The 15,630-nt window shown below is 42.8% G+C and overlaps 1 protein-coding gene across 1 annotated transcript in view; it reads right to left on the reverse strand.

The window, feature by feature from the left end:
- Positions 1-15,630, reverse strand: part of ddc (dopa decarboxylase) — a 181,668-nt gene that overhangs the window by 108,508 nt on the left and 57,530 nt on the right. Inside the window, exon 6 of the mRNA XM_041184524.1 lies at positions 9,207-9,350. Coding sequence (XP_041040458.1) covers positions 9,207-9,350 — 144 coding nt within the window. The remainder of the gene's footprint in view (positions 1-9,206; positions 9,351-15,630) is intronic.

The raw sequence follows: 15,630 nt of genomic DNA on the forward strand, positions 1-15,630 counted from the left end.
AAAATCTCTGTCAGGCAACTGTTCCCTTCACAGGGCGGGGTCGGGACCCCCATTTGATTCCGATGTTGGGGTCCCAACCCATAACCCAGGTTTTGAAAGGGTGCCTTCCGGTTTAAAACACCTTCAATATTCAAATAGATGCAGTGAGCTGGATCTTTATACTTTACAGCAGCAAAGACTTTGGTGCGATTTGTGTGAGGTTTATAAAAGAATGAAGGGACTTTACTGTGTTTAAGTCCACCAATTATTTCAACTGAATACCGTAGGTTAACTTAGTCAGATGTTAGACTGTTTTTCTTTTCCTGGGGAATAGTGGACATTAAGAATAAATTTTCAACTTGTGTGATGAGTGCTAATTTGCTGTAGTCCTTCAACTGAGAGCTAGACCTGTTTCTGTCTGGGATGGTGATGATCTTATATAAGTGGGAGGTATCTTGTTAAATAAAGTAGGGCCAACATGATCCCCTGGGCCAGTTTTGATTACATTTGGGGGTTGGAGAGGAATTTCTCAGTTCCCACACCCCCTCCCCACCTAATTGACCTAGATTATTATCTGCTTTATCACCTATCCCAGGAGCTTACAATGCACAAGGCATTCTGACTGTGGGACAGGTTGGATAGATCAGTATGTCTTCCCTGCCTGTCATTTTCACATGTGCAACACCAGCTTTCCACCTCCTCTACTGAAGCCACTGGGGAGGTCATCATAGAAACATAGAACATTTGCAGCACAGAAGGAGGCCATTCAGCCCACCATGTCAACTGGAAAAGAACCATCCAGCCTATTCCAACTTTCCAGCTCTTGGTCTTTAGCCCTGTAGGTTACGGTACCTTAAGTGCATATTCAAGAATTTTCTTTCAAAATGTGGTAAGGATTTCTGTCTCTATCACTGTTCATGCAATGAATTCCAGACCTCCACCAACCCCTGGTGTCAAATTTTCTCAATTCCCCTTTAATACCTCTAGTAATTACTTTATATTTGTGCCCAACACCCCTCCTCAACTCCGGATATTGATCTCTCCGGTAATGGAAATAGGTCCTTAACATCCACTCTATCTTGGCGCTCAATTTTATACACCTCAATTAAATCTCCCCTCAACCTCCTCTGTTCCAAAAATAATAATAACGAGCCTATCATATCCTACCCTCAAGGCTAAAGTTCTTCATTCCTGGCAACATCCTCATAAACCCCCTTTGTGCTCTCTCTAGTATGACTACATCCTTCCTGTAATGTGCTGACCAGAACTGTGCCCCATATTCCAGCTCCAGTTAGGAACTAGAGATAGCTTAAGTAAATTATACTTGTATTTGTAGGTGTTAGGAATGAGTTTTAGCTTTAAAGTTTAAATTTGATCTGTATTTCTTTATTTCTTTATGTGCATGTTAAGGAGGTCAAATGGAGTTTTAGTTTCACTTTAAAAGGCTGCTTGAATTACTAATGAGACATTTACGAGCCCTATAGAGTAAAAGTAAACACAATAAAGTAAGAAGAACAGTGCTGTTGCCTAGCAACCGGGGCCAGATAGGCAGGTTCCTCCCATAGATATACACACAGAAGACAGTAGTTTTGATTTGGAAGCTGTGGAGTTCAGGTGGTTTTTGAAAGTTGCTGCCAGGGGAGACTGGAGCAAAGGGAATAGATAGCAGTCCCAAGTTAAGAAAAACCCCAAAAGTCCAGGGGAGTGGAAGAAGAGAAAGTCCAAAGAAGACCTTCTAGTTAAAGGAAGGACAGGAACCTGGGAAAAAGTCCTGTTAAGTGAAGTTAAGAGTGACGGGTAGAGAGAAATGCTCCCAGCTAAGAAAGAACAGTTTGCAATAAGCAAGATGGTTCAAAGAGACAACTGAAGATCTGTAACTCTTTGCTATGGGCATGTGAAGCAGTGGTGTTCTGTTAACGCTAATTCAGTGAGATAGAGTGCATGGACGACAGCTTGAATGCATGTGGTGACCCAGGGGAGAGGAACATCAGAAGGAGAGTTCAAAACCCTGGAGGTGAACCCTTGTGGAAGGTGTCTGAGAGAAAATGTCAGTTTGGGAGATGATTCCAAGGCAAGGCCCTGGAGAGTGGAGATTGGAATCCCTCATGGGAAAGATGGAATTCAGTGAGAGTGGTTGGCTCATGGCATGACAAGTGTCTGGAGGAGTTGAGGAGAGATCCATAGCATCTATTTGAGGTGTCATTTGTCACTTGGTTTCAGAGTTGGTGTGTCTGACCATAGGGTGCCATAGGTTACACGGACTGTGTACTTACTGTGAACATTAAAGAATAAGATAGCTTTTGTAACTTGTGTTATCCTTACAAATCTATATATATCTGTGAAGGTATAGTTGTGGTTGAAGGAGTATTGTAATATAGTTCATCTTTTCTTGTTGAATAAATGTTTTATTCTTTTATTAAAAGTTCAACAGCTGATCCATATGCCTCTGTTCAGTAGCCACTCTCCATGTATCTAAACAAACAAAATAAACATTAGGATCTATCAAGCTGGGTTCCACTCTTGTTGAGATGTAACCTCAGCTTGGGATCATAACACTCTGGTCTAACTAGACTTTTATACAGTTCGAGCATAACCTCTCTGCTCTTATATGCCTCAGCCATTAACCATGCCCTCCACATTTAGGCATAAGTCATTGATATAAACCATGATCAACAAGTGACCCAGCATTGAGCCCTGAGGAACCCTGCTGGAAACAGAGTTTGAGTCACAAAAACACCTGTTGGCCATTACCCTTTGCTCCCTGCCACTAAGCTAATTTTGAATCCAACTTGCATCTCTTGATTTTTTAAATTTTCTGATGGGGTGTAGAGGGACATCACTTTGTGTGTCTTGGGCAGCCCATACATATACGGATGTAGCAATCTGTTAGGATGAACCCTTTTATATATATCACGTGGTAGCTCATCCCTCTTACACAAATCCAGCAAATGTTTTTTTTGGTTACTTTCAAGGAAGGCTGTCTGGTCATGTTGACCAACACCTAACCTCCTAACCCACATATATTTCTGAAATGTGGATGATATGTTTGCTATATTTAAATCTGCAGCTGCATGTAATAATTTCTATATATCTCTTAATGGGCTCCATCCAGCGCTCAAATTCATTTTTGAAATGGAGCAGTCAAATGAACTCCCCTTCCTTGATGTAACTAGTTGAGAAATCTGCCAGGGGATTCTCTACCATGGTCTACCATAAGTCTACCTTTCCTAGTCAATAAATGTGTTGGGATTCTTACAGTTCCATGCGCTATAAGATTGGTCTTCAACAAACTTGTAAATAGGGCCCGAGTCATTTGCTCACCATACAAAGCCTGATGCTGAAACAGGGCACATCAAAGGATAATGGCTACCCTGATCAGATCATTTTGTGCTGTATATCACACAAACTCATGAACAGGCCTAAGTCTGTCACTTTCGGCCCTGAAAAGTGCCCAGCCTACCTCAGATTACCATGGAAGGACAAGGTATCTCAAAAAATTGATCAACAGGTGAAGCTAGCAGTTTCACGCTGCTACTATGCAGTAGCAACATGAGTGGTATTCACCACTAACAGGATGCTGCCGTCAAGCCAAAAAGATGTTCTGTCGATCACACAAATGAGTAATATGGTATATGAATTTCAGTGCCAGTGTGATGATAGGTATGTAGGCCGTATGTCGAAAAGACTGGTGGCTCATATCAAACAGCATGTCCCAGCCACTGTTTGCAATGGGCAGGGTACAGAGGATACCCAGGCAACCCATGCTTGCAAAAATCAAAACAGTGTCCAACATTAGATACAATTCCACGGTTGGACAACATTTACTAAATAATCCTCAATGTGCTAAGAATTATGTTGACAACCAATTTAAGATTGTCAGTCAGGCTCACAATGTAGTGCATTTGCATGTACTGGAAGCTACATATATTAATGCACAGGGCCCAGTTCTTTGCAGACAGAAAGAACATGTGCATACATTGCATCTATTGCCTTCGAGGTGGCTGTGGTGGGGACGAGACCGTTGTTCACCTCCTTGTGGATTGTGCCTTTGCAAAGGAGAGAGATGAGTGGCTTCTGTTGAGGTTCATCCCGAGCAGTTCTGTGACACAGGACTCTGTGCGCTATGGGCTGTTCCCAGGGACACACACCGAGACAAACATCAACTACAGCTGGAGGATCATCAACTCGGTGAAAGACACTTTTTGGTCTGCCCGAAACTTGTTGGTCTTCCAGTGCAAAGAATTGTCCCAACCAAGTGTTGCAGACTGGCATATTCCAAGGTCCAGGACTATGTGCTGAGGAACGCACTAAAGCTTGGGGCAGCCACCGCAAAGGTGCAATTGGGAAAGGTCGCTGTCTAAGACATTTCTGCCATAGTGCACTGAGGGGCTGGGAATTGTATAGACCCCTCGGGCTGTGCAGCTCACAATGAATGTATGTATTAAATACTAATTGTATTATAATTGTATTGAAGCACCTCAGAGTACAACATGGTGTATGTTGGTAACTCCAATATTATTGCATTGTCTGACTGCCTGTAATGACCATATTGAAGTGACTGTAATATTCATTGATTGTATTGAAACACCTCATGATCCATGTGTAAAAGTTGAATCTGATTGTACTTTTTGTGATGGTGATTTAGAAATGTTTAGATATGTTCTTCCACATATTTTACGAATAAAGTATATTTTTCAAAAAAAAAAGTCTGTTTCAGCTAAACAAAATAAGTGACAGCCATTCTCTGACTAATTCCTCAGGGCAAAGCCTTGACCAATCAGGGCCAAGCTGCCTGGTTTAACTTTCAAACAATGCTTGGCAGTTAACTTCCAGTCACCATCTGTGGTGCATTCTCCATGGCCACACCACTTACCAACCAATCAGCACTCTCTTCACATACAGTATAAATTGTTGTTTCCCCCCTTATATTGGTATTCTTGCCAGTGTCCTGACGAGTGCAAGATGAAAAGCTTAGTTGTCTCATTTTCAGCAATACGCAATATTATTTGTTCTGAAATCTCCGTATCTCTTCGCTGAATGTCCCCTCACTATTCTGACACTAATTTACCATCAAATATCTGTTTCCTGTCCATTTTTGCCAAATCACATATCAGCTTAGTATAATTGGCCTTTCCCCAATTTAAAACATTTACACTTGGTGTAGCTTTATTTTTTTCCATAACCACTCTAGATCAAACTGAATTATGATCGCTACCACTAAAATGCTCTCCAACTGATACACCTTCCACCTGTCCAGCTTCATTCCATAAAACTAACTCCAGACTGGCCCCTTTCTTGTTGGGCTTGCTATGTACTAGCTAAAAAGGTTCTCCTGAATGAATGTTAAGAATCCATACTCACTAAACCTTTTTAGATGAGCGTAAGTTTATGGATTGTGGAAGATGGAAGTCTGCCTTGAAGAGCTTTGGAATAATCAAGACTATAGGCAAAAAAGGCATGGATGAGGCTTTTAGCAGCAGATAAGAGGCAGAGGCAGAGATGGGCAATGTTACGGTGGCGGAAGTAGGTTATCTTGCTGACGGAGTGGATATGTGGTCAGCTCATTTCAGGGTCAAATATGGCACCAAGATTGCAAATGATCTGGTTCAGCTAGACTTTATTTATCACCTATACATCACAGTAATAATGAAAGTTGGAACTAGTTTCATGGAGGGGTAGACCCTGTAGCCAGCTGCTGTGAAATATGTGGCAATAGCTCTTTGTCCTTTTTTCTCTAATTTCTTCTTACTTGGCATATCCCGAATAGTATGACTGAGCTAGGAGCTCACCATGCAGGAAATCAAGGATACAAACTAGTGGGCTCCATTTTGTTATGTGGGCAATACATTCTTGGATGATTTATGTACACTAGCAGCATTTGTGCTGTGCACAAATAATGTATAAAATCTGAATTTAATTTTAATAACTATCTATAAAATCAAACCATATTTTCATTTGTTTCTTGATGCAAATAAATGCTCATATGAATATCGTGTGAGAATAAGAAAGCACAATGATTGATGTATTAAACTGTTTGCATATAATACAAAAAAATGACATCACTTGCAGTTTTCCCTGTTTGAAGAGCTGATTACATCTAAAGCTGATCTCTTCCTTCATTCTAACTGCATATATTTACCGGTGCATTATTGGATTTACTTTATTGCTCACAAATGTCCAGAAATTTATTACACCCTTAGGCTGAGGAAAGCTGAAAGATAATGAGATTTAATTTAATCTTTGTAGCCATGTGTTAGCTTTACAAACAAGGCAGGAATCCCTGCAGGCTCAATTAGCTTAAACAAATAACAGTGAATGTTCCAGTTATGCCTAATTTGTAGACAAAAAGTTTAAAAAAATAGTGGAATCAGAACGTCACTACAATTCATGAGCTATCTGTCTGGCATTCAGGCCCACAGATTTAACTCTTTTTTTTAAAGTGTTCACCAAATGAACTAAATTAACAAAACCCACAGATTTAAGTTGCACAAATAAAGACTACTTGCAATTGTAAGGAAATAAACTTGTTTATAAATTCACCCTAATTTGAAACAATATGCATTTTATTCTTTTCTACATTCATTTACAGCCAATGGATATATTACACTAAACATCTGTAAGTTATCTCTTACAAATCATTATTGGTAATAAAAAGACAATAAATATTAATAATAATCCAGAGATAATGATATTCTTGTGTTAAAGAAACAAGGAATTGTGTTTGCTAAATGTTATCATTTATGATGTAGTTATATTGATTAGAACCTCAAATAATTCTTTTTCAAGTCTTTTTCAACACCATGCAAATTAGTTTGCCTATTTAAATATTTAAATTTGGAAAGAACACTGCTTCTGTTGAACTGTTGTACGCAAAGTACCAGTTTAGTCAGTTTGAGAGCTATATAGTGACTGTCCACAGTGGGCATAAGTCCAGGCCTAAAATGTTAGTGTTCCCTCTGTGACACCCTGGTCTACTCCTCTATCACCTCAGCACTTCATTTCCAACCCACAGTACCTTCCCATGCAATCATAGGAGGTGTAATACCCCTTTTACCTCCTTTCTCTTCACTGCCCAAGGTCCCAACCACTTCTTCCAGGTGAAGCAGCGAATTACTTGTACTTCTTTCAATTTAGTCTAGTATATTTGCAGCTCACAAGGCAATCTCCTCTACACTGGGAGACCAAAAGCAGGCTGGGTGACTGTGGAACACCTTTGCTCAGTCAGCAAGCATAATTCCGACCTTCTGCTCACTTGCCCTTTCAATTCACCATCTTGCTGTCATGCTCACATTTCTGTTTTTGGCTACTTTAATGTTTCAGTGAAGCACAATGCGAGCTTCAGGAACAGCACTTCATCTTTTGATTAGGAACTTTTTAGCCTTCTGGACTCAACATTTATTTCAACAACTTTAGACCATGAACTCTGTTCTACATTTTGATTTCCCCCACCCTCCCAAGCGCCACTTTGTAACTAATTGTTTTCATGTTTTTCTTTTCAGAGTTGATTTATTCTGCTGTTAACACTTATTCTGGATTTGTTTTTTTCACTACTGGCATTATCACTCCCTTTGCCTTTTTTTCCATGACATCCTTGGCATTTAATCTGCCCCGCCCTCCGACCTATCCCTTTTGTTCTGCCTGACTCTGCTCCCTCCTTTTTCAATAGCATAAAACCCATCACATTCGGGACTGAAGATAGGGGAGACGCCATGGAGGGATTTGAGCGTGAGGCTGACAATTTTAAAATCAAGTTGGTGGATCTTGAACTAATGAAGGTTATCAAGCATTGGGCTGCAGGGTGAACAGGACTTGGTGCGAGTCAGTATATGGGCAATAGAGTTTAGGATGAGTTCAAGTTTAAGGACAGTAAAAGATGGTTGGCCAGCAACTCATTTAAATAGTCAAGTTCAGAGGTAACAAAGGCTTGGATGAGGATTTTAACAACATGTGTGCTAAGATGGGTGGAGCAGCGTGATGTTAGAGAGATGTAAGTAGGCGGTAATTATGGTGGAGAGGTTCTGAGGTTGGAATGTCAGTTCGAGGTGAAGACACCAAGGTTGCAAACAATCTGATTTAGCTTGAGACAGTGACCGGGATCCTTCGAGGGAAGAAATCGTGGCTAAGGTACCATGTTTTTTGTGAGGATAGAGGACAATGGTTTCGGTCTTCCTAATGTTTATTTGGAGGAAGTTTCTGCTCATCTAGGACTGGACTTTGGTCAAGTAATCTGATAACACAGAGGCAGTGGTTGAGAGAGGTGGTAGTGGGGTCGAGTTGGATATCGCCATATGGCACTTGATGTTGTCTCTTTGGATGGTTTTGCTGAGGAACAGCATGTGGGTGAAAAAGAGCAGGGAGCAAAGATAGATATGACGTGAGAATGAGAAGAGAAGCATTTGCAGGAAACTCTCTGGTTATGCCTAGAATTAGTTGTCTATTGCTTTATAGCCTCAGTTTCAGTCTAATAGGGCTGAATTTTAAGGGTGTGTGTGTGGCGGGGTGGGGGGGGGGGGGGTGCAGACTACTTGTCCCCCCAGAAGGAAAGTCAGTTCCAAACCAACCAACTTTGAAAAAGCCTGCCCGCATCAAAAACACGCTGCAGTCAACCCCTCAGTGGACAGGAAGTCCCAACCCCAAAAGCTGCCAGCCAAGCTGATTGGTCAGTAGCTCTAGCAGTCCCAGCAACACCAGATATAAGTGGTTCCAGATTCACCATTTATTTTAATTTATTTTAAAACTGTCAGTCTCACACTCAAATCCCTCACCTCTCTCCAGTTCTGAAGAACAGTCATTTTGGACTTCAAATGTTAACTCTGTTTCTCTCTCCACAGATGCTGCCAGACCTGATGAGTTTTTCCAGAACTTTCTATTTTTATACCTAAAATATTACGGTTGTACTAACCCACAGTTATTAATTCATCTAATATCTCAATGTGTTAGGGTACCAACATTTGAAGTTAATTTCATGAGACACAACTTGCCAACAGGAAATGAGGAGCGTCAAGAATCTGGCTCATTAATCTTTGTGCCCACTTTATGCACCAGTAACGTGACACTCACAAAAATTACCTGTCAATGCCACGGAAAATCAGAATGCATGTTTTGTGAAGGCCCAACTAATGATGCAAATAATTTATGGTTTGGGTCTATAAGGAGGCAGAAAATATAGAAAAATAATAGTATAATAAAGCTAGTTTCTGACGGAGATAATAGAAATATTTACTTACGTAGAAAGGAATGAGGTTCAAGGCTTTATCTTCTTCCAAAGCTCGTCTTAATGTCTCCCCACGGAGACTGAATTTCTCATCAGTGGGTAATTTTCTCATTTTGACACCAGCAATCAAACCTGCTCGTTCAACAGAAGAATGAGACTGACAAATAAATAAAGATAGATTAAAAGCTGGACATAAATGGCAAATAAACAATAATTGCGCTGTTAAGCCACCATTAAGAATCAAAATTTCTTTCTTCCTAATAGCACTGACTCAGGATTTTATGGGCCCAATTTTAACTGTGTAAGTGAGTGAGTTTTAAGGAGTTAAAATCTCACCCATCATTTCTCCTTGCAGCCCACCAGTACCTCATTCAAGTTGCTATTCAAGCATGAGCCCAGAGAATGAGTGGTAGCAGACGATTTGCAAGCATCATACTGTGTCAAATATCAGTACATGCAGAGTTCTCAACAGAGATTAATGAATGACAATAATGAGTGGGAACCATGGCTGCTTTTTCCTCCTCTAGATATAACTAGTTGGGAGAATGGCCAAATCATCGATATAGTAGGTGAGGATTCTAGCAGAAAATGGGCTGAAATAGGGGAAGAATAGGATGATATTAGGGAGGTGGATGTGGGCAGTCTTTGTGTTAGTGAGAGTATGGGGTAGATATAACTGCAGTGCCTGAACTCTAGCTTCAACTGCGATAATTTAGCACATATTAGGGATTAAATCTAAACCTTATATGGTCTAGTTGCATGTCATTAATGGACTTAAAACTCATTGTTAAATGCATCTAGAATGTTAGTTTGACTCAGTTATTGCACTTTAGCCAGTCTTTTCAGCACTGATTTTTTTTTAGGTTTTACGTTAGATATCCTACTTTGGTTCAGTTTCCTGCAACTATTCCTTTGACTGATTCTCACATCTTCTATCCAATAACTAGATAAACAATCACAAGACTCAGGGATCAAAACAAGCCTCTTGCCTATACTATATGCTGATTTACTGGAATGTACTACCCGCTGTCATGTGGTTCTCCTCTATTGTTGGACAGATTGAATGTAAATTCTATGGACTGGATTTTACGCCTCCCCGCTAACACCCCACACCCTTGGTTGGTCGTGTTTATGGAGGGTAGGTGGGAGGAGCTACATAAAATATGTCAGGTGGCAGCCCACCACCTTCTTGGCCACCCCTGACCCAGTACCCATAATAGCCAGGGGTTTGGATGGGTGGGGGGTGGGGGAGGGTCAGTGCACAATGCCACTAGCCCACCTGTCCTTAGACCTATTGAAACACTTAACTGCCTGATTAAGTGGCAATTAAGAACCTCAATCACCTCCACTGTCATAAAATGCTGGCCCAAACAATGAGGGAAGTTTACAAAACTGTGAAACCATCAATACTAAGTTTTGCTTTCTCCAGTGCACCAGTGCATACCCAGTGGAGCCAGAAGACACTCACCTACGTATCATCACGGAATATAATAAAATGCTGGCCAGTGGCAGGTGAGCCAAAATAAAAAGGCCGTTTTTTACAATTGTGTTGACAAAGGCAGAAAGGAATTGGTAGCACATCTTTTAAAGGGTGCCCTGTGTGCATCATGGGCAGCCCCTAAAATGTTACCCCACCCTCTCATTTTGCTGCTCCCAGCCTGACCTCCAAAGCCCGCTGCCCCCCACCTCCTTGGGGTACCCGATCTCTTACTGCCCTAAACGCCCAGGACTTACCTGGGTCCGGTGTCCAGCCTCAAACTTCAAAGGGCTGCTTGCAATCCCAGCAGCGTCCACTGCTCAGCTCTGGCGCTGCCAGGACTGCTAGAGCTGCCGGTCAATCAGTTTGGTTGGCAGCTCTTGAGAGGGCTTCCTGTCCACTCAGGGGCTGTCTGCAGCATGTTATTGTTGCGAGGTAGGCTTTTTAAAAGTCAGTTAGTTAGGAAATGACTTTCCTTCCGGGGGTGGGTGGGGTGGGGGAGCAGTACGGCAACCCCGTCCCCGCACACCCCCATAAAATTCAGCCCTATTGGACAAAAACTGAGGCTATAAAGCAATTTTTAAAAATTCATTCAGGGGATGTAAACTTCACTGGCTGGGCCAGCATTTATTGTCCATCCCCTAGTTGCTCTTGGGAAGGTGGTGATGACCTGCTTTCTTGAACTGCTGCAGTCCATGTGGTGTAGGTAAACCCACAGTGCTGCTAGGAAGGGAGTTCCAGGAATTTGACCCATCGACAGTGAAGGAACAGTGATATATTTCCAATTCAGGATGGTGAGTGACTTGGAGGGGAACTTCGAGGTGGTGGTATTCCCATCTATCTGCTGCCCTTGCCCTTCTAGATGGTAGTGGTGGTGGGTTTGGAAGGTGCTGTCTAAGGAGCCTTGGTGAATTCCTGCAATGCATCTTGTAGATGGTACACACTGTTCCTGCTGTGCGTTTGTGTTGGAGGGAGTAAATGTTTGTGGATGTGGTGCCATACAAGCAAACTGCTTTGTCCTGGATGGTGTCCAGCTTCTTTAGTGTTGTGGGAGCTGCACTCATCAGGCAAGTGGGGGGTATTCTACCTCATTCTTGACTTTTGCCTTGTAGATAGTGGACAGGCTTTGGCGGGGTCAAGAGGCGAGTTACTCATCACACAATTCCTGGCCTCTGACCTGCTCTTGTAGCCACAGTGCTTATATGGCTCATCCAATTCAGTTTCTGGTCAATGGTAACCCCCAGGATGTTGATAGTGGGGGATGGTAATGTCATTGAACATCAAGGAGAGATGGTTGGATTCTCTCTTGTTGGAGATGGGCATTGCCTGGCACCTGTGTGGTGTGAATGTTATTTGCCACTTGTCAGCCCAAGCCTGCATTTGGACATGGACTGCTTCAGTACCTGAGGAATCGTGAAGGGTGCTCAACATCGTGCAATCATCAGCAAACATCCCCATTTCTGACCTTATGATGGAAGGAAGATCATTGATGAAGCAGCTGAGCATGATTGGGCCAAGGACACTACCCTGAGGAACTCTTTCAGTGATGTCCTAGAGCTGAGGTGACTGACCTCCAACAACCACAACCATCTTCCTTTGTGCTAGGTATGACTCCAACCAGTGGAGAGTTTCCCACCTGATTCCCATTGACTCCAGTTTTGCTAGGGCTCCTTGATGCCATACTCGGTCAAATGCTGCCTTGATGTCAAGGGCAGTTACTCTCACCTCACCTCGGGATTTCAGTTCTTTTGTCTATGTTTGAACCAAGGCTGTAACAAGGTCAGGAGCTGAGTGGCCCTGGTGGAACCCAAACTGGATGTCAGTGAGCAGGTTATTGCTAAGCAAGTGCCGCTTGATAGCACTGTTGATGACCCCTTCCATTAGTTTACTAATGATCGAGAGTAGTCTGATGGGGTGGTAATTGGCCGGGTTGGTTTGTCCTGCTTTTTCTGTACAAGACATACCTGGGCAATTTTCCACATGACGTTCCAGGTGATAGTGTTGTAGCTGCACTGGAACAGCTTGGCTAGGGGTACGGCAAGTTCTGGAGCACAAGCCTTCAGTACTATTGCTGGAATGTTGTCACGGCCCATAGCCTTTGCAGTATCCAGTGCCTTCACCATTTCTTGATATCTCGTGGAGTGAATCGAATTGGTTGAAAACTGGCATCTGTGATGCTGGGGATCTCCGGAGGAGCCTGAGATGGATCATCTGCTCGGCACTTCTGGCTGAAGATTGTTGCAAAAGATTTAGCCTTATCTTTTGCACTACTGTGCTGGACTCCTCCATCATTGAGGATGGGGATATTTGTGTAGCCATCTCCTCCAATGAGTTGTTTAATTATTGACCACCATTCACAACTGGATGTGGCAGAACTGCAGAGCTTACATCTGATCCATTGGTTGTGGAATCGCTTAGCCCTGTCTATCACTTGCTGCTTAAGCTGTTTGGCACGCAAGTGGTCCTGTTTTGTAGCTTCACCAGGTTGACATCTCATTTTTAGGTATGGTCCTGGCATGCCCTGTTGCACTCTTCATTGAACAAGAATTGACTCCCTGGCTTGATGGTAATGGTAGAGTATGGGATATGCTGGGCCATGAGGTTACAGATTGTGTTCAAATACAAATCTGCTGTTGCTGCTGATGATCCACAGCACCTCATGGATTCCCAGTCTTGAATTACTAGATCTGTTCAAAATCTATCCCACTTAGCACAGTGGTAGTGCCACACAACACAATGGCAGGACTTTGTCTCCATAATGACTGTGCAGTAGTCACTCCTACCGATACTGTGATGGACAGATCATCTGTGGCAGGGAGGATGGTGAGGATGAGAATGTTTTTTCTTCTTGTTGGTTCCCTCACCACCTGCTGCAGACCCAGTCTAGTAGCTATGTCATTTAGAACTTGGTCAGCGTGGTCAGTAGAGGTGCTACCAAGCCACTCTTGGTGATGGACATTGAAGTCCCCCACCCAGAGGGCATTCTGCACCCTTGCCACCCCCAGTGCTTCCTCCAAGTTATGTTCAACATGGAGGAGCAACATGGATTCATCAGCTGAGGGAGGGCAGTACGTGGCAATCAGCAGGATGTTGCCTTGCCCATGTTTAACCTGATGCCATGAGACTTCATGGGGTTCAGAGTCGATGTTGATGACTCCCAGTGTAACTCCCTCCTGACAGTATACCACCGTGCAGCCACATCTGCTGGGTCTGTCCTGCCGGTGGGACAGGACATACCCAGGGATTGTGATGGTGGAGTTTGGGACATTATCTGTCAGGTATGATTCCGTGAGGATGACTATGTCTGTGAGATAGCTCTCCTAAGTTTGGCATTAGCCCCGGATGTTAGTAAGCAGGGTCGACAGGGCTGCGAATGCTGTTGCCAGTGCCTAGGTCAAAGGCAGGTGGCCTGTCCGATTTCATTCCTTTTTTTTCATCTTTGTAGCAGTTTGTTACAACTGAGTAGCTTGCTAGGCCATTTCAGAGGGTACTTAAGTGTCAACCACATTGCTGTGAGTCTGGGGTCACATGTAGGCCAGAGCAGGTAAGGACGACAGATTTCCTTCTCTAAGGTACATTGGTGAACCAGATGGGTTTTTACAAAAATGAACAATGGTTTCATGGTCATCACTGGCTTCATGGGCTTTTAATTCCAGATTTTTTTATAGCTTTGATCCCAGATTTTTTTATTGAACTCAAATTCCACCATCTGCCATGGTGGGATTCAAACCCAGGTCCCCAGAGCATTACTTTGGGTCTCTGGATTACTAGTCCAGCGACAATACCACAGCACCATCACTTCCCCCAGCAAATAATTCTAGCCATTGCAAAGGATTCTCTTGCAACAGCTTTTCTTCTTGCACATCATATCTATCTTTGGTCCCTCCTCTTTTTCACCTACATGCTGTCCCTCAGCAAAACCATCCAAAGACATCATCAAGTGCCATATAGCAATATCAAACTCGACCCCACTACCACCTCTCTCAACCAGTGCCTCCGTGTTAGCAGATTACTTACCCAAAGTTCAGTCCTCAATGTGCAAAAGTTTCCTCCAATTAAAAATTAGGAAGACTGAAACTATTGTCCTCTATCAACAAAAAAGCATTGATCCCTAGCCATGGATTACATCATTCGAGGGATCCTGGTCACTGTCTCAAGCTAAACCAAATTGTTTGCAACCTTGGTGTCCTAATTCACCTCGAATTACATTGCAACTTCAGAACCTCTCCATCATAATTACCGCCTACTTACATCTAATATCACGCTACTCCACACATCATAGCCCACATGTTGTTAAAATCCTCATCCAAGATTTTGTTACCTCCAGAATTGACTATTTCATTGATTTCCCGGCCATTTTACTCTCCTTAAACTTGAGCTCGTTCTAAACTCTGTTGCCCATATCCTGACTCACACCCAGTCCTGTTCACCCTCCAGCCCAGCGCTTGCTAACCTTCAGGTGCTCCAGGTCCACCAGCTTGATTTTTAAATTGTCAGCCTCATGCTCAAATCCCTCCATGGCATCTCCCTTCCATACCTCTGTAACCTCCTCCATTCCTCAACCCCCCAAGAACTGCCAACCCTATTGTTTGCTTCTGCTAATGTCCTGGCTCCCAAGTTAGCTATGTTGGCTGTAATTTCACTCTGACTTTTCATGCTGATGGGCCTTATTTGTGGAGTTATCTCCCAATGTGCCCATTATGTCCACCAAAATGTTCTTTCCCCTTCCTTGCTTTGACCAGCATTGTTCCCATATGAACAATTAGTGCATTCATCCAAGGCTCCTCATAAATTTTAACACAAGTGTTGACTCACGGATATGTTATAATCCAAAAATTGCAACATTTGCTTCCTTGGAGTAAAACGTTCCCCTCATTTTCACAAAATTGTACTTTTCAAGTTATCATGAATTTAAATTGTGTGCAAATGGGTACATAGAGAAATTAAGTATGAGCTCCAA

Source organism: Carcharodon carcharias, chromosome 3 (genome assembly GCF_017639515.1).
Source record: "Carcharodon carcharias isolate sCarCar2 chromosome 3, sCarCar2.pri, whole genome shotgun sequence".
NCBI lineage: Eukaryota > Metazoa > Chordata > Chondrichthyes > Lamniformes > Lamnidae > Carcharodon > Carcharodon carcharias.